Here is a 24299-nt window from a genome sequence, read left to right as displayed (position 1 = left end):
GCTGTGTCTGGCCTAACAGTTTATTTTTTGCTCTCCTTGTGATACCTTTTCATTTTAATATCTGTGTATTAACTAAGAATGAACGTCAATCTGTTTTATTTGCACAGGCGATAGTTGAGTAAAATGGCGGCCAGTTGACATCGTAGAGATGTGAAAGTTGTATATCGATAAATTTGAATAAAATGGAAGATCGGGCTCAAGTCGTGACAGTCGTGCTTTCCTTCAGAATAAGATCACGTTTAAGACTTATGCTGTCTCTAGTTTCGAGCTGCCATCGCCGCAAAGCAACAAAATATGTTTGTGTCTGAAACTAGAGTGTTCTTAATTTGGTCAGGTAATGCCAGCGATGCAGTGCGCGCTGTGCAAAACCTCATTAGCACTAAATGCGCAATATATGCACATGAAACAGCGCCCACGCGTATGTATGTACATATCTGCATAAAGGGGGCGAGTAAATATGTGAGAAACTATTTCTCAATTTCATTGAAATATTGTCGAGCAGCTGAGTGGCGTATTAGTCAAATGCAGGGCAGCCTTTCTAGTCCTTTGCTTTGCTTTCGCTGTGCTTTGCTGTTCTTTGCTTTCTCAGAGGCAGTCAGCTGACAGTTTAAATGACATGCATGTTATTTGTTTGTCTACTAGCATGTAACTAGACTCCCCCTTTCTTTATCTCTGTGTGTGCGTGAGCCTGTTTTTCCCCTCACTGGAACTGTAACATTTCAAAAGCGAAACGATATGGAATTTATGCAGCATGCCTTTATCCGCCTCTTTCACAATCTTCAGCTTAGGACATCTTATCCTGCGGCTGCCTTTGGCGACCTCCAGATTTTCTTTTTCTTATTTTACTATTTTGGACATCTAAAAGACATAAAGCATCGAAATCCACTTTCAGCTCACTTGACTTCAAAGCCAAATGAAATTGTTGCTAAAATGTTGTAAAATATCTGTTATTCTAATAAGGAGACATATAAAATATTATATATTTTACTTTATATATTCTTTCACTTTTCTACTTAAACATTAATGTGTATAAACTTAAAGATATTTCAATATATTGTTTCATTGAGCTGTTAATCCATTGATTAGTGGTCGAGTCCATCAGCCAGCATAAATATTTATGGAAATGCAAAAGAACTTCGTAAATTACAGTTAAACTCAAACTGAAAACTAAAATTGTCCCAAACAAATTAATGAAAATCTTATTAAGCGTAAATTTTGTTCATGTAACTCTCCATGGAACAGAATATAGTGTGCTAAGCTGCAAAGGGACACACGTTAAAAGCATCCTGGTAATTCCTAATAGCAATTCAACGATGGCAAATTGCCAACTAGCAGAAGCCATCAACAATTGTCGCCCGCTGTGCGCTTAATAGTAAATAGTAGTTAAACTACGTAATACGAAAATCGCTGGCTAATTGCAAAATATTGCGATAAATACGTGTATATATATATTGGGGCAAGTTTTCGGAATGGGCGGACCGTGGTTAGGACTCAAGTCCTGGTGCGGTCGCCGCTAATTGCCACTCGGACGTATACGTAACGCTCAGCGTGGCATCATAATTATCCCAAATCATGATGAACTTTGAAATTGCATTGAGATTTGCGTGGTATTGAGCTTATTAACATTTCAACAATGACGTCAACTGATTATAGCCATGAGTCGCCAGAATATCTGTAAAAAAAAACTATCTATCTGTTCCGGAGTATTCACCACAGCATATCGATCATAAATCTTAGCATTGATAACGAGCGGCTCATGACGAACTAACATGGCATGACACCTCCATATATGCATATCCATATCCATGTCCATGTCCACATAGCCTGGCCAACTGCTCGAAGCGTGGTAGGCTAATCTCAAAGGTCGCTGCGTTACACACCGGAACAGGTTAATAAATTTCCCAGTGGTCCGAGTGTGCGGTGTAAGTCATTAGCCGCGTTCCACGGCATATGTTTGCTCTGTGCTGTTCGCACTGCTGTTGCGCCAGCCTGAGTCTCAGTCAGAGTCTGTCGAGGATATCGAGTGCGGCAGTGCCAAATAAAAAACAGCTGCAAGCCGAAACTCAAGTAATTTCAATTTAGTGCTCCAGTAGACAAGTTCAGCAATAAATCATCATTTGGAGCACTGGCTGTGGATCCGGCTGTGGCTCTGGCTGTAGCTACGGGGCAACAAACTATCCAACCAGCCAACGAGCCAACTACCATTCAACCAGTTTAGCCCACACCTACTCCAACACAAACATACACACACATACGCACACACACACAGCTGCATTGTAAACTTCCCACCAAAAATGCATAAGCAGAAAAATAAACGTCAAAGAAAACATTTTGAGTACTTGTAAGATGACAAAAAAAAATAAGAAAAAGATGAAAAAATCACGATTTTTATGCAGGTTTTCGGCGATTTTTCCCACAACAAGTTTTTTTGTTGGTTTTTAATTGATTCGGCGCATGAGAAAAAAGAACTGAGTGCAGTGCCAAATGCACTTGAGATCCAGATGAACTTATGTGGCGTTAGATATCAGCAACAACAAAAACAACAATAACAAAAACAACAACAGATTTAGCAGCAGCGGCAGCAGCAGCACTAACATAAACTAAAAGTCAAACACACACACACAGGCACAGCCTGTAAACGTATCGCAGCATATGCATGAGTGTGTGTGCTCATAATTATAATTAGAACAAAGAACATATATGTATGTGTGGATGTATGTGTATTTGCCTGCTCTTGCATTTCCATGTGTATGCGTGTGTATGCATATTTGTATACTGGTGTGTGTGAATGGACGGCAGAAAGTCAGTAAAGAATGTTGCTGTCGGCCTCTCTTCAATGCGGCGGAGCGTGTGCCGCGACTGACTCTGCTGCCGGTTTCTTCTGAGTGACACACTTTTTTTCGGACAGAGCCGCCTGTGCCGCTGGCAGGGCCAGAAGTGGGTAAGCAGCGGACGTCGGCGTTATGTTTGTGCGAATGTGTGTATGCGTGTGCATACACATATAGTTTTGGCCGTATGCATACACATATGTTTGTATGTACATATATAGGTGTGCGTTATCCATTCTACGCTTCGCTGCATTGAAATTTCTTTTTCGCTTTCTTTTCGAGCTCTTCCAAGCGCCAGCACTTGCGCTCTTCCGCTCTCTATCTCACTCACTCTCTGCTATTCTCTTCAAACTCCTACTCTCTTCATGTACAAATATCTCTTCATCTCGCTATGCCTCTCGCCTGCTCTTTCTTGCGGTATTCTGGCTGCCACCCACTGGAACAGCAGCAGCGTCGCTGCGACGACATCTTTCTATGTGTGTGCCTGTGTGAACTTGTGCTCGTGCATGTGTGTGCTTCAAGTATATGGGTCAACTTGAAGTTCTTGGAGAAAACTGGTAGTTCCACTCTGTGGCTTGCGAATGGAGGAAAGTGATATGGTCACTTGATCGAAAGCGAATGCGCTGTTGCTAGCTCTGCTGCTGGCTCTGCCGCTGTTGTCGACGTCAGCGTCGCCGTCGCCATTGGCGTTAGCTGCGACATCGACGTCGCGATCGTTGTTTATGTCATTCTAAATGCGCCTGGCGACTGCTCATAGAATTGTTGCTAGCTAAAAATGAGGTCAGGTTCAACGCTGGATACGTTTGCTGACATTTCCGTTTTAGGGTCCGGCCCGGGCCCGGTCCGGCTGCTTCACGTTGCGTATACGCAATCGTAATGCACAATGCACAACGCGCAGAGCGCAATGTGCAAGGTGCAGCTGTCCAAACAAGAACAACAAAACCAACAAGACGCGACTACAGGGCACTCAGAGTGATTCAAGCCTATTTGCATTCCAATTATGTAAACTAAACGATTCGGCCACATAGACAAAAGTTTTTTTGGGCTTTGTTTTTGTCTTAAAATATATATTGCGACTGGAGCTGCTGCTGCTCCGACTGCTGCTGCTGCCAAAAGGTGAATGAAACCTGATGAATGCCAACAAAAACAACAATCATAAAGCCAACAGCCATGCATGCTTGTGTGTGTGTGTGTGTGTGTGTGAAAGGCAACAGGTGAGCCAGCCGCTGCTGCTGCTTACTGCAGCGCTTACTGATTTTCACCTGGCGGCGCTCACCGTCTGAAACTCATGCGCGTGCACTTATAATTTACTATAGCATTGTCGTAATTGTTGCTTTTGTTGTTGTTTGGAGCGTGCGCTTGGAATTCGCAAAATGTTATAAGCAAAAACGAGCAACAAATAAGTAACAAAAATACAACACAATTTGCTACCACTCAAAACAAAAAGAAACAAAAAAACACACACACACACAAAAGCAGAAAACAAAAACCAAAACAAGCAAGCGGAGACGACGACGCAAATATTACACAAGCGCAGCGTCGACGCAGGCAGCACAAATTACACGCTAAGCTCGTGGGGCAAGGGAACTCGAGAAGGAGAGGGACGAGGCCATTAGAAACTAAGCTGCAATCAAGAAAGCTCTCGCGCGCAGCTCAACTAGCCGTCGTCGTCGTCGCTGTCGTCGTTGCAGTTGCCGTCGCCATCGTTGACGATCGCAGCAGCAGCATCCCGATGCTAGACTGCACACTGAATCAACAATTTCGTTCTACTGTGAAATGCAAAGCATACATACATATACATATTTATTCTCACTTATTTTACTCAAATATTTTTCTTTCTGCAAAATAGTTGTCGTTCATTTATTATTATCAGTACTCGCCTAAGCAATCGATCGATCATCCAACTGACAGATATTGAAAATATTTAAATCGCTTTTTGCTTGAGCGCTCACCAGTGTAGATCGACTGCAAAGTGTAGAGAAATTTATCATTTCACTGCAGCGCCCACTAGCAGCAACAGCAGAAACAATAACAGCAGCAACAACAACTGAGACGACGATCGCAGCAGCAGCAACAGCAGCAATAGCAGCAGAGAGTTTTTATTTATTTTATTTTGGCACTCAGTTGGCTCCCATGCGGCTCACACGCGCTCAGCTGACGCTCGTGTTGAGGTTCGCGCTCTGCACACGCTCTCGTCCGCTCTCTTTGATACTCAGCGCTCATCGTCGCTGTCGCTGCCGCTGCTGCTGCTGCTGCTGCTGCTGCTGTGACTCTGGCTGGCTGGCTGGCTGGTAACGCCACAAAAACAACACCACAGTTTTTCGAAATTAGTTCTAGTGAGTCTGTGAAAGTGTGAGCGACTATCGGACGACGGCGACGACCACAACAACGACGAGCAGCAGAAACAACTTTACTTTGAGTTTTGTTTCGTGCACACGCGCGTTCGCCAAGCAACCCACGCACACAGCGAGCGGATCAACTGCTGCAAGACTTCGAGTCTAACTGGGCAAAGATATAGCCAATATATATACATATATATAGACATCAGTATATATATAGACAGCAGCTCAACAAGTGGGCAACTAGCTAGCCAATATATCAAATCCACGTCGCAGTTCCGCCGTCGCCCCTTCGTCCGTTCTCGATCGATAAGCCGATTGTTTAGCAACAACTAGAACACGTGCAACATGTCGCATCAGTGCAGCTGCGGTCGCGATCTGAACAACAATTACGTGTCCTATACGAACGCCTACGCCAATGCGAACACAGGCCTGGATCGGGAGGCCAACGCAAATGCCAGCAGCAAAGCCAACGCCTCGCATCACACACAGCTGACAGCCAAGGTGATGTTCGGCACAGTGGGCGCCATCAAGGAGCTGCGCGACAAGGAGCAGCAGCAACAGTCCAGGCATGCGGCCACCCGTGCCGGCGATCGGCGTCAATAATAGTGATTGGGCGTTTGGTTGGTTGGGCGGTTGGCCTACAGGCAGGATGTCCGAGTCGACGAGGGCGGGGCGCAAATAAATTTGAAATTTGGCTGCGATCCCTGCAACCTCGGAGCCAGCGTCGGCAGTGCTGCCAAGGATTTTGATAGCCCAAGGTCCGGGGGGGTCATGTTAGAGGCTTAAAAGTGTTTAAGGAACAATGCAATTGTTAAGGCAATCGTGCGCAGAGAGTTGGATTCACATTCCGTTTGGTCAATTCTGATCTACTATTTACCCAATCATATTATCAAAACTTCTTTTAGAACATCACAGTCCTCTTCTACCTCTCTCTATCTCTCTCTCTCTCTCTCTCTCTCTTTCTCTCATACTATATTTATATTTCTATATGCCTATCCTTCTCTTTTTCATTTTGTTATGCTTTCCTTAGCGTGTCCCTTTGCCAGTTACAAAAAGTTTTCTTTATTGCTTTGGGGTTTTCTACGTTTAAGCTTTACATAATTTTCCGTTATTTTTCGTGCGAAATTTTCACTAAGGCTTTTGGGTGTAACTCGTATACGACCTATGTATTCGGGTATAAATTTATTTTTGAAATAAACATATGTAAATTGGTTACCATAATAATACTATATAGTGCAATACTTTAGCATATACACGCATACTCTTAACACACACACACACATACATATATATAAAATATATACCTACTTTGTAAGCTTATTTTATATGTTTAAGTACACGACACACCTGAAATGTAAATTTTTGGAGCTCGCTTCTGGTAGTTTCCAGACCGAATCAGTGGTAAAAACTGATATGTTGATCAATTGAGAAATATGAATATGAAACGAAAATGCAATAAAGCAATACAAATAAAACTCATTTGTTAGACTATTTTTGATGGAATGCAAATTGTTGATGTGTCTGCATATAAACATATGTATATTGTATTTATTATACCTAATATTAATTGTATTTTATACAAATGTGTGAAAACCTAAATTAACATACAATAAATGCAAATAAACTCTTAAGATTTTTAATCAACAAAACTTCCTGAGACGATTCTAAATTCAATTAAACTTGTGCAACAAAAGGGTAAAGGAATTATGAGAACGAGAAAAAGAAGATGCAGAAGAAGAAACTTATCAGCAATAAATTGAGGGGCTGGTTAATGTGTGGGCGTTGCCGTTGTCATTATAAATGCCGCGAACCTTTTTGCCTGAGTGTGAAAGTAAAACAGCAGCAAGAAAGAAGAAATGTATAAAAAACGCATAAATTTTAAATTACAATAGAGCGGTTAAAAAAAGAACGAAATGAAAGCGAAGTCTGAATCTGTCAAATGCAAACGATTCTTTGTTCAATGCTGTACACGCTCGGTCGCTGCTTCGCTATTGCGCTCCCGCTCTTGCTGTCGCTCTCTCCCTCTCTTCCAACTTTAACTCAATTTCGATTCTAACCGCAACAACTGAATCATTAGCAGCAGTGTTTGTGCGCTCGCTCTCTATTCCACTCTCTCACTCTCTTTCTCTTTGTGGGCCGATTCACTCGTATATTCTTGTGCTTGTAACAGTGACCCAGTCTCAGTTTTACGAACCGCCACTGTTCCCGTCCTCCCTCTCACTCACACACTCACAATCGTCATCAGCCACATTCCATTTCATTTCAATTTGACGCCTACGTCGCGCGCTCTCGCTTCTTGCTCCTCGCACTCTCTTCGTGCGCTGCTCTTGATGGATCAAAGTTTGTCGTTTGCCTGTTTCCACGTTTTCTTTACGAGCTGCGCACTCAGTTCAATTGAATTCAATTACCCAAGTGCGTGGCTATGGCCAGCAAATTAATTTGCTTGCGTACATTTCATTTAAGAGATCCATACGTAACACGTATACGTAGCTAGAACGGTCAGCAGCGCCATTCGCCAGATGACATTGATATACAAACATACATACATATGTATGTACATATTGACTTCAGACTTGAGTCAACTAAGTTGCAATCAGAATTGATCGATGGCTTATCTAATACTTTGGAATCATATAAATGTTATTACTTGTTTTTTTCCCCCTTTTTAATTATTCTGGCTTATCGTCAACACAAATGAAAATTAGTCATGGCGGGACAATCAATGCTTACAGCAATGTTTACAACAATACATAATCTCACATTCTCAATATTAATTAGGAATTTATATTTTATGTTTTTGCTTTTAATGCCGTGTAGACAATCTTGTGTAATGATGTATGTAACAGTAATTTCTAAATCCAGTACATAAGAGAACATTTGATGACTGTGAAAGCTTTTATATTAAGTCGATTTTTGTATATGAAAAGTATTTTTAGAAAAAAAAAAAAAAAAAAAAAAAAAAAACAGCTATATTCATCCAAATACACAATATACAAATACATACAAAAAATTGTACAAATTTTAGTAGCTTCTGGAAATATTTTAACGTTCGCACAATAAACAAATATTGGCTTAAAATACCTTTTTAATAGCTAGGAGTGTGAGGGCAGTAAATATACAGAGGGAATTTCATATTCGTTTTTAGAGTGCGCTACATCAAGTCCGACCATCAATATATATGCTGTCGGTCCGCCGACTCAGCGCGCTGTAAAAAGAATATGATATATTTTAGTATGTTCCATTCAATTGTATTTCAAATTGACCGTTTCAGATTTGAGTGATATTATTTTAAGTGAGTTTTGGTAAAATTTTGCTCTTTACCTATATAACAACATCTATTTTTTTCTACTCTATTCGATTTTCCTATAATTATTTAAAAACTAATTGAGAATATTTAAATATTGGAAGAATATATTATATTGGAGCTACTCAAACGGCCTCGTGAACGTTAAAAAGTATTAAATGGATATATTCCATAGAGCTAAAATTGAAGCAAAAGAATCTGATATCTCTTTAGGCAGTAGAGATATTAGATTATAATATATTGTTACACAAATACATACAAGTTACTTATGAGATAGAGAGAATAATAGAGCTAGGATATCGTCTAAACCAAAACCTATATATCAATAACACAAATTGCAGCTTCTTTTGACTTTAATAGTTTCTTTAATAAAAATTGTATTGTATTGTAATTCAAAAAATATTATTTGTATAAAATATTGGTTTATTTGACTTTTATTTACTTTTTGTTTTCATTACTTTCTAACCATTTCATTTGAAGAGAACTTGTGTCTTGTTGACCTTTCGGGTAATTTAGTTTCGCTTGCCCAAGGTTTATTTTTGGACTCTCGCTCGATCGCAAAGTGATCAGTGAGTCAGCTTTTGGCAACTGTGATGATATATCAACTGTGTAATTTATGAGGTGCAATTTTGAAAATCTTTCCGTTGTTGGGCGAGGCGACGATGGCAGAGAGTAAAAGCATCTTTGCCCCCCAGGAGAAACAAGGTTTGAGTGTGTTGCTGTTTCACTTTTTTTTTTTTTTGAGTTTTTTGTTTTTGTAGCAAGAACTTTCTCTTCTAATTGAAAGCAGTTCGATGAGACGCGAGATAAGCGAACAAGTCGGGCTTGCCCCGGGGCCTAGAAGCTAGTCGTACCCCCAGCTCTATGAATCGATGATCAATGAAGTTACCCAGAGATTTTCGCAGCCTCCGGCTATTTGATATCTCTCGATGTGTGTATACAGTATGGCTGAAAATAAATAATAAACATGTAGAAGAGTGAAAAAAAAAAAAATGAAACAAACTGCTACTACGAGATGCCCGCAGCAGCAGCAGCAACAGCAACAGCAGCAGCAGCAGCAGCAGAAGCAGCGAGAACTGGTCGCTCGACAGGCGTTGATCTTTTTCTTCTTTTGGTGAGCAACGGCAGCTTCGCGAGTTGTGGAAGTTTTTTGTGGCATCGGTACTCTGGCTCCAGCTATGGCTCTGGCTCTGGCTCTGGCTCTGGCTCTGGCTCTGACTCTGGCTTTGGCATCTCTGTCTTTTTGGCTTCTAATGGTAGCTGTATGGTGAGAATCGATTTAGTTCGGTTTACGGCGATCAAAGATACAAACGCGAAAAAGTTTCTATTTTGTGTGCGGCGCATGGTATTCAAAAGTGAAACAGCGATCTGAGGAAGAGGAACAGGAAGAAAAGCAACAGCAGTAACAACAACAACAACAACAAACAATCACATCTCGCATTGAGCCATTGAATATCTGTCGTCGCCCGTTCATGACACAGAGGCAGAAGCAGAAGCAGAAGCAGCAGCAGCAGCAGCAGCATTAGAAGCGGCTAGCAAAAGTGATTAAAGCACATTTACCGCTACTTAATTGCAGCAGGTGTTAATCAATTTGGCTGCAAATTGAATTTAAGGTATTCAATATCAATTTCCGTTTCGTTTCTTTTACTCCCCCCCTCTCTCGCTATCTCGCTCTCACTCTCTTGCACATACATATATCATGAAAATTGATTAAGCCGGCTAATGGCCAACTTGCCACAGTTGGCTAAGTGAGCGTGTCCCAAGCCATTCGAACAAAACGCTTCGACTCTGGCCAGCAAATGCCGCTCTCTAAGCCAACCAATTTCCTGGCTGATTCAGCTGCTGCAAGGCCGCGGCCGTAGACAAAGAAGCGCCTTATGCAAAATCTTGGCCATTTCCATTAAAGCCAAACAAAAAAATATTTTAAATTTAAATTGCATAATACATTTAGTGCAAAAAAATTGTTTTGTTTAAAGGTTCATAAATTAAAATTAGCAATATTTATTTGCATATAATTATATGCATTGATTCAAATATTATATTTTTAATATTATACCATTCATTTTTAATCACCCAAACCCTTCATATAACTTTATGATCTATATACATATATTAATTCTAATATAATATTATTAATATCTAAAAATGCGCTCATATGATACAATATCTATATGAAGCATCCTAACCAAATTTTATGATTCACTATAATTATTAAATAATTTTTACCTTGACACTTGGACAGGAGATGCGGATAAATGCAACACATTATATTGATACTTTCATACATATCACCCATCATTTATGCACATATATCAATGCATCTCAGGGACAGAGATGCGATTTCACACTTAAATTGGCAATTGACCTGTTCTAATGCTCACAATGTTGCAGTCGGCCGACGGCCAACGGTCAACGACTGTTTGATACTCGCTTACACTCTAAAGATATAAGAATCGTTCCAATTTAACGGGCTAGTCAACATTAAATGATATGCTATACTATATTATACTATTTTACATATATGTATACTCAATATATATTATATTATTATATGTGAGTTGAGATAGTAATGTTCTGTTTCCCATTGCGTCCTTCTGAATTATTGGAACCCTAAGTTTATCTTTCCGATGCGCCTACTAAGGAGTGAGCTATCAAAAAGTACTGTGTATTTATATACTTCTAATATTGGTAAAGTAAAATTGTATATTAAAATATACTTTTCTATACTATATATGAAAATGACGCATCGGGAAAAACTGTAACAGTAAACGTGACTAAATGTTGGCCTGTTGGATTCCAAAACCGCACAGGGTCATTGTTATGACGCTTATGAATAAGTAATTGTTTCGAGCTAACATTTTACAATTTTTATATAGATCTATATCTTGTAAAATTCACTAATTAGTTCGTGATATATTCGAAAACATTGATACTTGAAAAACTTTGATGCCTTTGGACCTATATACCCTGAACCCATTGCAATCAGAATAGACGACATAGTGTTTTTGTACAAATATATGTATGTACCCGGTAGAGGCTGGCAGTCTATAAAATAATTTATCTAGCCATCTGTCCATCTTTCCATCTGCCCGTTTGAGCCCATCTATCTCGTACGCCACCCAAGCTAGAGACTTCACATTGCATATCTCACAGTCGAGTATACCCGGCTGGAGTACTCTAACTTGTTTTTTGTTACTTTGAATTAATTTTTTTATAGACACAGTGTTACATAAAAGTATACCCAGATAGTCAGCAATATAAAATTCTAGTTTGTCCAGAAGAATTAAAGTTCATTCCCATTTACTTATAATATTGCAACATCCTCAGTTATCAATGCATCTTTATATTGACTGTCTCGACTATGCAGATATACATCCAATATATTTAAAGAGAGATAGAGAGAGAGAGAGAGAGAGAAAGAGATAGGCAACGTTATTAAAGCTTATTCCCATAGCTAATCAAAACGGGAAAATTAATCATTTATAGCCGAATATTGACTATAAAATGATGTGGAATATAAAATTTAAAAAATTGCCAACAAACGTATATTACATATACCGTAAGATAATCATTTATATTTACTTAACCTGGACTATATAAAATGATTATTAATTAAATAAATAAGTACATATTGTACATTTATCTATGTAACTTACACACATCAATAAAATCATCGGCATTTCCACACAATGACACATTTTGTTACGGACTGATGTAATCTGTCACAATATCAACAACATCTATTGCAACAACAACAACAATAACTGTCGGCATTACATTGATGATCTGCAACGCAACTCTTATAACTCTCTAATTATAGTTAATTTGCGCATTTATTGATTCAAAGTGGGGTTTCCTCTCTTCATCAAATTTGCACAAAGCTAATTTCAATAAATATGACGCTCTATTAGAAATTGCTCGACCACAAAATACCCTTTACCTAATTGATATTTAATTGATCAATATTCGTGTATGTACGTAATTAAATCTGCATTGGAGATGCATTAATCTCTTTCTAGTAATTTCGTTTGCTCCATATAAAAAATCAGCTAAAGTCATAATATAACATAAGTACATATGTATATACATCTGGAACAATCTGTTTATGCACAAAAATCTGGCTCGATTCCTCAGCTTAACTTCGTATTTGCTCGTTTATATTCTTCTCTTGCGCTCTCAGCGATCAACGGGATCTCGCAGCCATTTGCCGAAGGCGTTTAAACGGTATCATCTCTTTCTCTCTCTCTCTCTCTCTCTGCGTCTCTCGCTCAACCGTTACGATCGTTACATACTCTTTCTCTCTGTTATTTTAAATGTATGAATTTACATATGTATGTTTCTATGTATGTGTGTTTGCTGCATATCCTATAATAAACTTTGCTCTTCTAAGACTGGAGTTCGGTAAATATAGTTAAATTATTATTTATATAATTTATATACATACACACATATTTATAAAAAAATACCTTTGAAGCCGTGTTTATTAGGCGAAATACATATTATTTGATAAAAGTCGCGAAATATAATTTTTCAAAAATTCTTCTGCTTCTGCGCTAATGTATACGTGTGTGTGTGTGCATGTGTTGTCTGTTATGTACGCAGTCATAAAAAAAGCGAAGATTGATTGGAAGAGGAAATTTCCTAGTCGAGCAGTCTTGACTAGAGTTATTTTTCTTGCTTTGCTCTGGAGCTTCCTAATAAATAAAATAAAATAAGTTGAAAATATGTAGTAAATAAATATTCGATTAGGATTGTGCTACAGTTGAGAGAGGGAAATACATATAATACATATTTTGTTTGTAACTCTTCTATATATACATTAGTAGTAGTAGTATGGAGTAAAGCATTTTTATTTTTTATATAATAATTGATATTATAATTACTGTATAATTGATATTATACAGTTTTTAAAAATCTAGATTTTTACTATTGAAGACTGAATCCTTCAAAGTAGTTTCTGTTTAAGTATATTACAACTGATTAATCATATGTACATATGTGCAGATAGGATATATGCTCTCATGACAGGCTTAAGAACTACATCTACTATTGACAGTTATTCTAGATAAATTCATTTACAGAGAAATGTCAATTCATGTTCAAGAAGTGTAAAATAAAAATTGTCTTACATAAATTAAGTAACAATAATCATAAGTATTTTTAATTGTTTGTTAACAGCTAATAAGTGTGAAAATATCTTAAAGTCAAATTTTACTTGGAATTGATGTAATTTTAGAGATTTAGCAGCTTCTGGGAATCGCATTCATTGCCACTTGCCACATGAGGCACAAAGTTGCCATGTTGCGGCTGGCGCTGCTGTTGACGCTGCTGCTGCTGCTGACGGCGCAGGCGGAGCCAGAGGCAGAGACGAAGGCGAGTGCGGGCCAGGACGGGCAGACGCCTGTGGGATATGCCGACAACAATCCGCCCACTCATGAGTTACCTCGGCCATTAACCATACCGGCGGAGCTGACATACGGCGAAGGACAACGGAAGCCGCGCTCCCGCCGGCCCACTCTGATGGATGTGGCGCTGCAGCAGAGCGTGCAGCAAGGACTCAATGCCATGGCCGACCTCTACGGCAGGATCCAGCCACAAATGCTGCTTAATGGTGTGCGCTATGCTACTTTTATTGCTGCAACTACATTTGCAACGATTCCTCATATCTGTTTTTCTGTCCTCTTATTTTTTTGGTCTTGAAGGTCAAACGCTGCAGGACAATCATCCAGCTGCCCTGCTCTCCCGTTTCAATGCGCCCAATGCGGAGTCGGAGCAGCGCGAGATGGCCGCCTATGCCACCATCGAAGCCACCAAAGCCTTTCGTCACAAGTAAGTTCACGGTGGGGACGCGGTCGAGTGGGTGTGTGGGTGAGTGATTGAGTGGTGTCATCAGCCACAAATACATCATATTGCTTTGCCATATGAGCAAAGTTACTGACAATGACGCATCATGACAACTATATATGAATATATCCAATTGTTTTGTGGGCAGCACGAGAAACTTTCATTGGAAAGTGCAAATAATTAGAAAAGACACAAAATCATTGAATGAAATGTATGAGGCATGCCAAATCATGTCTATTCTAATTATTTCATATCATATGATACCATTTCCAATATCGTATAAAAACTATATTTGAGTAGTTTTAAAATTGGCTTAAAATGTTTCCTAAATTGGAGAGCGTATCATATTTAAAATATTCCGTAATTTCCGCCGTTCGAAACGTATGTCCTATAATTTCATAGTTCTCCTTCGAAGAACTGGTAAAAATGGGAACTCAACAATATGTTTACTACTACTTATACATACACATACATACATATACAGTCGAGTGTCGATAATTTGTATCCCGCTAAGTCGAAAGAAATTATATTCTCTTGAAAAAAATTCCTTAGATATTCTTGTTAATTCGTAATTTTCTGTGTAAATCGAAAGAAAAAAGCTAATCCATTTGCCATTTCGAGCTATAGGGACTCGACTGTACTTTTTATACCCTGAACCCATTGAAAATGGGAAATCAGGGTATAATGTTTTTGTGAAAAAGTATGTAACAGGCAGAAGGAATCATCACAGACCCCACAAAGTATATATATTCTTGATCAGCATGACGAGCTGAGTTGATATAGCCCTGTCCGTCTGTCTGTCCGTCCGTCCGTCCGTCTGTCCGTATGAACGCCGAGATCTCAGAAGATATAAGAGCTAGAGAGCTGAAATTTTGTGTGCATACTCGTGTATACCATACGCAGTACGAGTTTGCTTTATTTTTTCGATAACTCATCCGATAACTTTTCTATCGAGAATAATCGAAAAATTGATTTTGTTTTTTGAGCCTCATTGGAATACTATTAGACGTGGAGACTTCAGATTTACTGTGTATATACGTATGATGAATACAAACATTTTGTAATCAACAGATTTTGGATACCACGCCCCCTTCGCCCCCAATTTGTAAAAAACGTATTTCAAGTACTAGAGACTTGTGCTTTGGAATGTACACACATTTTGACCATATAATTACGCCCTGAAGATCTCATTAAGATCGTGTGTTTACAAAAGAAGTTATTTACCAAGTAAATTCTCATACTATTGCCCACACTGCAGCGCGGCCCAAGCGCAGTCGCTGCTTACTGCGCAGTTAGCAGAGCGCGGGCGCGTGAGGGTGGATGCATATGTATGCATGTGTGCGTGCATAATAGAAGTGCAGAATGATAAGTATATCAGCTTGGAGGGTTCAGGGTATCTCCTAGTCAAGCAGTCTCGACTAGAGTCTTCTTACTTGTTTTAATTACTGTGAGTGGAGATGTTAAAACTTTATTATGGTTGCTCTAATATAAGCTTTTTAGCAATTTAAGCCAGAAAAGCTTTATTAATACATATATATACTCTCATTTTTATGAATGTGAGCTAATGCTGATGTGCTACATTACTGGCTTTCCTTTAAATATTTTGTAATGGATTTCTTTAGTTGCTTTGAAAAAGTTTATAGCTTTACATAGTCTTGTTGCTGGAAAATTGTAGGTAAGAACCATACGTATATAAATCATATACGCCAAGCTTTAATGAGAAAATTTATATATTTTCTTCAAAATCGACATCAAATGCAGAAAAAGGAAATCTGTGCAGCTTCAATAATAATTTATTTATTTCATATTCGTTTCAACTGAATACTTGAAGTCAATTGACAAGTCTCGTAGTTGGCAAAAGTTGTCGCGCCTGGAGCGAATCTAAAGCAAAAAGAGATGAGAAAGAGAGAGAGAGAGAGAGAGAGAAAACAATATATCAATAATCTGAGCATTTGAGTTGTGGGGGGTGCCCCACCCTCTGGCCATAAGAGCGGTAACTTTCTCGCTTGATTGACGAGTTCTACGACTCCATGGCACCCATGGCTAATGAGTTGAAGTTGAAGTGCGCTGACTGAAGTGCTACGAAATGTGACCAGTAGCTGAGGCAGCAGGCGACGGACAGACGAGGAGGTGGGAGGGTGGCAGAGACACCCGTTAAATTGTATCTAAATCGACATTCAACGACAACAGCAACGACAACGGCAACGGCAACGGCAACGACTGTTGCCGTGACTGCTGCTGAGAGTCAACTTTCACTTTGACATTGAAATGCCGCATAATTGCCAAGCCAGCAGCAGCATCGCCGTCGTCACGGTCTGGACCGGGCCTGGCCATTTTGGAGCTAAGCCAAATTGTATGATAGCAAAAGGTAAATTAAAGCTGGGCTGGGTCGGTGGCTAAGCTGGGCGGAGCAGAGCAGAGCTGCGAATGCTGGCCAGTGCAAAAGTAAATGACCTCTTTGGTCGGCCAACGGAAATGGCGGTCGCTGCCGTAGTTTTTCCAGTTTGCACGTTTTCACTTTTCACAACGGGTTCAGGTGCGCGTCAGCCTGTCTTGTCTACTGGCGCTGTGCAACAACAACAACAACAACGACAACAACGAAAATCAAATAAAATCCGTACAATTTTCCACACATAAACAGCATTCAAGTAAAGCTACTACAGAACTTTCACTCCATGGCCGATACAATTACAAAATAGAAATACTTAAAAACACACACACACACAGACACACACACGCAGCCAGGTAGTAGCAGGTGCAATGAGCCAAAGCTGCCCAAATACTTTTATGTAATTGCAAATCAGTTGCGCTGCTCAATGAGCTGGCAACAATAACAGCCCAAGTCGAAGATGGCCCAGCTCTGGCTCTGTTGTTAACTCTTTTCATGTGGGCAACATCAAATTACGAAAGATTCAATAAGTTTGCTTCAATTAAATATCAGCTGCCTTCGCTGCTGATGATGTGACCAAGAGTTGGCGCGCTCATTAAAATTGCCAAAAGCAGATATTTAGCCAAATTAGAAGAAAGCGAGTGAATGTGAGCGACGGTAATTATGAAGGTGCCTTTGTATTGGGTGGATTGTAGTTATGGACAAACGCTAGAAATAGTATGAAGAAAAACGCATGACGCTGCCTATTTAACTCTGTCTCTCCCCGTCCCCTCGTCGCTTAATAAGTCTTCAGCTGTCGCTGTCGCTGTCGCAGTCGCTGTCGCAGTATCCGTCTCAGCATTCGCAATTTGATTACATCAAATGGCGACGACAACAAAAGCAGCAGCAGCAACAGCAACAGCAACAGCAATAACAACAAAAGGTTCGCCGGCAACTTTTGTGCCAAAGAAAGATACAAACACAAATAAATAAAATACAAAACAAAATAAATAAAACACAAATACAAACTACAAGACGCGACTTTCGATTTCTACAAGCCTCACGAATTCGGCCTCAAGCACCAAAGGCGTATGAAAGCATAAATATACACATATATAGGCATATACATACATGCATGCATATATACATATATATATATATATATAATATATATATTCGTTTGTGTTTGTTTTGTTGCGAAGCTGCTGAGGTCATTGAACGCGGCTTCAACTGCGGCTGCGGCTGCGACTGCGCTTTACATTTCTGTATATTTATATACATATACATACATACACGTACATATGCACATATATATTTATGCATATCTATACAGAGATTGCGTATACGCCTCGTTGTCTAAGGTAAAGGGCGATGAGCGCTGTTTTTTTGGGTAATCAAATAAATGTAGTTAAATGAAAATAAGAAAATTGTGATACGCTGAGCATTTGAACAGGTATTTTTCACTTTCACCTCAGAGAGTGTAGCGCAGTATAACGACTTTATGATACCCTTTAATGTGATAACAGTTTTGCATTTATAATAAAAAAAAAAAAAACAAATCATTTAATTACAATTGTGATTGAATTTTTAAAAGTCTGAAAGAAGAGATTTTTGAAAGTGTAGCCATTAAATTTTTTAAAAATAAATTTTAATTTATTTTCATTTGAAGCCATTTCAACAGAAGATAATTCTTTATATAATTAAAACAAATTTTTTCCCTCCTCATTAAATTTACATTTTCATTTTATTTAAAATATTATGTTGTACAACATTTTCTTCTATTTTTTCGCATTTACTGATTTTTTAACTTTTTTACAATTCTTGGAATGATTGTTTACAGTTCTTTGAATTAACACCACATCTAGCTTTTCGAAAAGTATAAGTTTATTGAATATCTAATCTAATTTACTTCATTAGGAGCTTCATTTTGGTTTCTCTTTGCCAAAATATATCGACCATATCCTTCATTTAGTTTTCATTTAATTAAGATTTTATCATAAATGAGAATACATAAAATATATTATCTGTTCTTCGTTTTTTTTTTTTTTTTTGACTTTTTAACATTTTTCTAAAAATGTATACTTAAACAAAATTAAATTATTTATTTTTGCTTAATTATTTCATAGTCTGTCTAAAAATAAATATTTGTTTTCATATTTAAAGAAATATTTTAAAGAAAATTAAAATTAAGAGAATTACTGTTCAAATATTGTCAATTTAATATTTCTTTGAATACATTTTTTTGTATATTTGAATTGATCATTTTAATTCACTTACCGCTCACTTAATATCTTATCTATCAAACTTCCTCCACATTTATGCACATTTTGAAATCTGATTTCTTAATAAGAACTACATGAACTATTAGGAGTCGTTTGCTAAGCAACGCAGTGCTCATGGTTATCCAATTATACCCCACAGAAAGAAAGAGTAGAAACCTTGCTGTAAATGGAAAGCCAGAGCGACTAAATTAAAGTCAGCTGCTGGCGTTTTGATTTCTTGTGCGTTTTCCCACAAAACTCACACAGACAAAAGCACACACACACACACACATTGAGACTACACCAATGAAAACGCAACATGGTTTAATTTGTTGGTGGATCCCTCATCTTGCGACGAACTCGTTTGGGTCGCTGTTGGCTCCCAACTTCGCGCAACTTGAGCGTTTTATAAATAGATGCCGCTAACGTTTGTATTGAGCACTTGAAAATAAAGTTTGGACGTAGCCATGTCGGCGACATCCACACATCCACACGGCAAGGATTAGGATGAGCTAACCAGAAGTATTGTCTCCTCCTCTTAGCTTCCAGCACATCGATGAGCTGGCACGCCAATCGCATGCACACAAAATCTCACTGCGGCGCACTGCCCTAGAGGCCCTATGCCCGGCGCGAGACCCTCCGCCGTGCATGCCGGCGGCGGAGCGCTACCGGACACACGATGGCACGTGCAACAACAAGCGCAGGCCCCGCTGGGGCGCTGCTCAGATGCCCTTCAACCGCTTCCTGCCGCCCGAATATGGCGATGGAGTGGACAGCGTTCGAAGCTCAACGGATGGCAGCACTTTGTCCTCATCGAGATTCGTCAGTCTGCTGGTGCATGGAGCTCGCGAAGGGGAAGCACCTCTGACTCTCATGATAGCGCAATGGGGGCAGATGCTGGATCACGACATGACGTCCACGGCACAGCCGCGGTAAGGAAAGTGAGTGTAGGATGAATGATAAGATTACCTTAGCTTTTGGGTCTCCCTCCAGTTCGATTAATGGATCCATACCCAGCTGCTGTGGCGGCAAGGATTTTCATCCCTCGTGCTTTCCCATCAAGGTTCCACTGGATGATCCCTGGCTGTCGCCGCTCAAAGTTCGCTGCTTGGAGTTTCTGCGCTCCGCACCGGCTCAACGGCGCGACTGTGTGTTGTCCTGGCGAGAGCAAACTAACCAGGCCACATCCTACATCGACGCCTCGCCAATATACTCTAACAGCGCCAAGTCCTCGGACAATGCGCGCATTTTCCGCAACGGACTGCTGATATACGGCCGCGGCAACCCGGCGGAAGATGTGTGCCAGCGCGGCGCCATTGCCACGCAGTGCATCAGAGCGGGCGACGGCCGCAGCGGCGAGCAGCCCGGGCTCCTGGCCATGCACCATGTGTGGGTGGGGGAGCACAATCGCATCGCCATGGAGCTGAGTGAGCTGAATCCGCACTGGAGCGACGAGAAGATCTACCAGGAGACGCGCCGTATTATCGGCGCCATGTTCCAGCACATCACATACCGGGAGTTTCTGCCGGTAGTGCTCGGCCAGGAGGTGTGTAAGCTGTTTGACCTGCAGCTCTTGAGCACCGGCTATTACGAGGGCTACGATCCGAAGGTCAATCCGACTGTGGCCAACGCATTCTCTTCGGCAGCGTTTCGATTCGGCCACTCCCTGGTCCAGAACTCGTATATGCGATGCGATCGCCATCACAACATGATCAACAACAGTGAGAGCCTAAATGATCCGTAAATAAAATTACCGCTAATCAATTCCCTAATCCACAGACGTTAGTTTGCACGAGGAGTTTCAGAATGGCGACATTGGAACTGCGGGTTCGCTGCATCGTCTGCTACGCGGATTGGCATCCCAAAGAGCGCTCAAGCGAGACGAGTTCATTACGCCCGAGCTGACCAATCACTTGTTCCAAACGCCAGGATTTCCCTTTGGCCTTGACCTGGCCGCCATCAACATTCAGCGTGGGCGTGACCACGGCCTAGCTCCATACACTGCGTGGCGAGTGCCCTGTGGCCTCAGTCCGATTCAGACCTGGGATGATTTCGGTAATGCTATTCCCCCACCTCCCATTCACCATATTTACACCCGGTTTCTCTCTGCCCATCTCTGTCATAGCTAATGTGGTCGGCCCAGAGTCAGCGAAGCGAATTGGACACGCTTATCGCAGCGTTCACGACATCGATCTATTTGTCGGCGGCATTGCGGAAAGACCTGTAATAGGCGGACTGGTGGGTCCAACTTTTGCATGCATCATAGCCCAGCAGTTTAGCAACTCGCGACGCGGCGATCGTTTCTGGTACGAAAATGGCGGGTTCGAGAGCTCCTTCACGCCAGCCCAGCTCCACTCGATCAGAAGAGTCTCCCTGGCGCAAGTGCTATGCCGAGCAGTGGGCGGCGGCACGTTCCAGCCACATATTTTCATACCCGCTGAGTTTGCTGACAACGAACGCCAGACCTGCGGCACAGGCATACTGGGATTCATTGATCTAAGTCCTTGGCTAGAGCAGGATCCATTCTTGCCGGCCAAGCAACAGCCCGAGCACGTTTTTAGCATCGTAGAGTCAGAATTGCCCCAAAATGAAATAGGTGTCCGGCCGATCGTCAAGGAGGACAAGGCGGGTTTCTCCAACCGCGTGAAACCTATGCAGCCCCATGTTGACTTTAGCCCCAACTCAGCGACAGGCTTTCTCCGACCGACGAACGCCAACATAAGCAAGATAAACGACAAGCTCGACCTCAAACGTAAGACGCAGACCGTGACCAAGACAAAGACAGGCAACAATAACAACAGGAATACGAATCCAACTCGGGGCGTAAGCAATAAGCTAGACAAGTCCCCCAAAATAACTATTAATATAAAGAACGTAAGCATTAGAAAACCTGGAGGAGCAGGTCCGAAACGCACAGTGGTTATAAACAACATACCTCTAGAACTACGCAGCGCCGGTGATGGCAATATCACTTCATCTGCAAAGACTGACCACGAACTAGACACTATAGACGAAGACCCAGAACTACTTCATAATACAGAGCTACCGGAATTTCGAGATATCGACAGTGCACAGGATACGAACTTAGAGTCCGACTCGACTGTGACTACTGACAGATCGGAAACAACAACCGATAATACGATACAGCCACATTTACAAGGCAACAACACAGACGACACACCTGACCCACTTGACCCACTTGACCCACTGAGACAAAACCCAGCAGACCTTGACAATGTCAAACGCGTGCCGCGTCAAGTGACAAAACCGAATAAAACGGACGAAGTGCCCAGCACTAAACTCTTGCACGGACAACGGAATCGTACGACAACTCATTTGACTACGACAAAGACAGTATCGAGAAAAACAACGCCAAGCATTACCCGTAGTCGCACCACCAAGTCCTCCAAAATATCGAAGACTACAAAGCGGGGCGTGGAACTGCGTAGCCACTACCAAAGCAGACCCGTCTACCCCCAGAAAGTTGTCGTAAACGGACCCCATGCAAACGACCAATACGAAATTGAGATCAATATACGACAGACAAACAAAACTCCAGTAACGAGACCGATTGCAGCAGAGTATACCGACTATACGACGTCGACTGTCTATAGACCCTACAACAACTACGAAAACAGCTACGCTCCCCAGTTCATGGACTATGCCAGCACAACGCCCAGCTACAGCTATTATCCAACGCATAGGGACACCATACCGCCACAGCTACAGAAAACGAAGCCGCCGACTATCATCTACCTTAACGACAATGACGACAGACGCACCACGACACGTGCACCGAATATATTTCAAAACTTCTTAACCTTTGCCACCAATACCTTCAATCCGAATGCCAACAGACGACCAACGCAAGCACCACAGACGCCAAGTCCAATTTCTTCGTTCCATCAAGAGCGACCTTACCAAGAGACTCATGTGATAAATAGTCCCATCAGCAGCTCTCTCAGTATAAGCAGCCCGGCACACTATGCGCCACGCCCACCCTTATCCCAAACCCACTCGACTTCGAGCAGCTCCCAAATCGGAGTAAGCCCACAAAATAATTATTTGCATGCCTCCAGCTCGGCCGTCAGTGCAGGCAACTATGGCAGCATTTCTGGTGTGGCCAGCGCGAATGGAGCCGACAGCATATTTAGCTTTAATATCCGTCCACGCCCGGATAACAATCCCGTGTTTAGTTCCTACCCAAGTCCGCAGAGCTTGGGAGGCAGCTACGGCCTCGTCTCACAATCGCCGTACAAACCCGACTATCAGCAGAGCCACAGCGAACTCTACTACGATCGAGAGCTAACACCAAATCAGAGTCCTTTCTCTACTGGCTCTGTGGTGGGCCATCGACCGCTGACACAGACACAACCGTACTATGCCCGGACGCAGGAACTGAAGGACTTAGGGAGTAACATTAATGAGATTTCGAGTACAGATCACAAACTAGACATGATTAAGGACTACGATTTCTTGAGTCGCACTTTAAGCAATATTACGACTGATGACATTGCACCGGACACCACCGACGATTACACATACGACGATGACGAGCCGAACAAAAACATTGACTTTACGAAGGGGAGCAGGCCAATAGATAAACCGACTGCATCCAATGAGAATACAAATACAAATGTCGTAGATAATAAGACACCGAAAAACTCGACATCGAACACGACTTACCTGGACGATAACTTCGTGCTGCCCATGCTGGACAACAAGACACAGACAGCGTACGTGACAGAAATGCCCAAGCCAATGCTGAGCACCTCCAGCCGTAGCACAGCCAATAGTAAAGTTACAGTTTTTACGGACAGCCTTGGAAAGCAGTTGGGCAGTAGCATCTTGGCCGATGCCGAGGACTATGACGAACGATCAGCAGCTGCAGCTAGTGCAGTTGTTAAACAGTTGACGAACGTGGCCTTCGCCCCGATTAACGTGCTGACAAAACCGGACAGGTAAGTCCATTCCAGCTTGTGATACTCACGAATATAAAATTTGAAATATTTTCTCAGACCGGACAACTGGGTAATATTCAACAAGACAAATGAGGAGCCGCCTCTCCCACAGCCGCCAGCAGTAAGCTCGGGCATGGGCGTTGAACCCGCTGCAGAGATCCCTATGCCGTTTCATATCGTACGTGAAAAGCAGAATATACGCGAAGCAGTAGCACCGGATACAAAACAAAAAACACAAAATGCTACGATCAGCACTAAAAATTAGAAATACCAAATTAGACATAGTTTATTTATTGTAATTAAATAAACATCATTTTATACAGTGTCCTTAAGTTTGTGTTACCATCATTGAATTGAAGTTTTGGCGGCTAATCTGCGTTGCCAGATAGCA

General features: G+C 41.3%; 2 protein-coding genes across 2 annotated transcripts; both read left to right on the top strand.

Annotated features, from left to right (window-relative positions):
• The first annotated feature begins 5128 nt into the window (after positions 1-5128).
• On the top strand, positions 5129-6801 carry LOC115564068 (uncharacterized). The gene has a single exon (XM_030387938.2). The coding sequence runs from the start codon at positions 5516-5518 to the stop codon at positions 5771-5773; it is 258 nt and encodes an 85-aa protein (XP_030243798.1). The 5' UTR covers positions 5129-5515; the 3' UTR covers positions 5774-6801.
• A 2760-nt stretch (positions 6802-9561) lies between these two features.
• LOC115564069 (uncharacterized) lies at positions 9562-24240 on the top strand. The gene is made up of 8 exons (XM_030387939.2): positions 9562-10087; positions 13713-14085; positions 14177-14303; positions 19490-19879; positions 19941-20668; positions 20727-21002; positions 21073-23908; positions 23966-24240. The coding sequence occupies exons 2-8, from the start codon at positions 13755-13757 to the stop codon at positions 24171-24173; spliced, it is 4896 nt and encodes a 1631-aa protein (XP_030243799.2). The 5' UTR covers positions 9562-10087; positions 13713-13754; the 3' UTR covers positions 24174-24240.
• The last annotated feature ends 59 nt before the right edge of the window (positions 24241-24299 follow it).

This window comes from Drosophila navojoa, chromosome 2, assembly GCF_054131105.1.
Source record: "Drosophila navojoa isolate 15081-1374.11 chromosome 2, UAZ_NAV_1.0, whole genome shotgun sequence".
Taxonomy (NCBI): domain Eukaryota; kingdom Metazoa; phylum Arthropoda; class Insecta; order Diptera; family Drosophilidae; genus Drosophila; species Drosophila navojoa.
The sequence above is the reverse complement of the archived record's forward strand: the minus strand, read 5'-3'. Positions and strand labels throughout refer to the sequence as shown.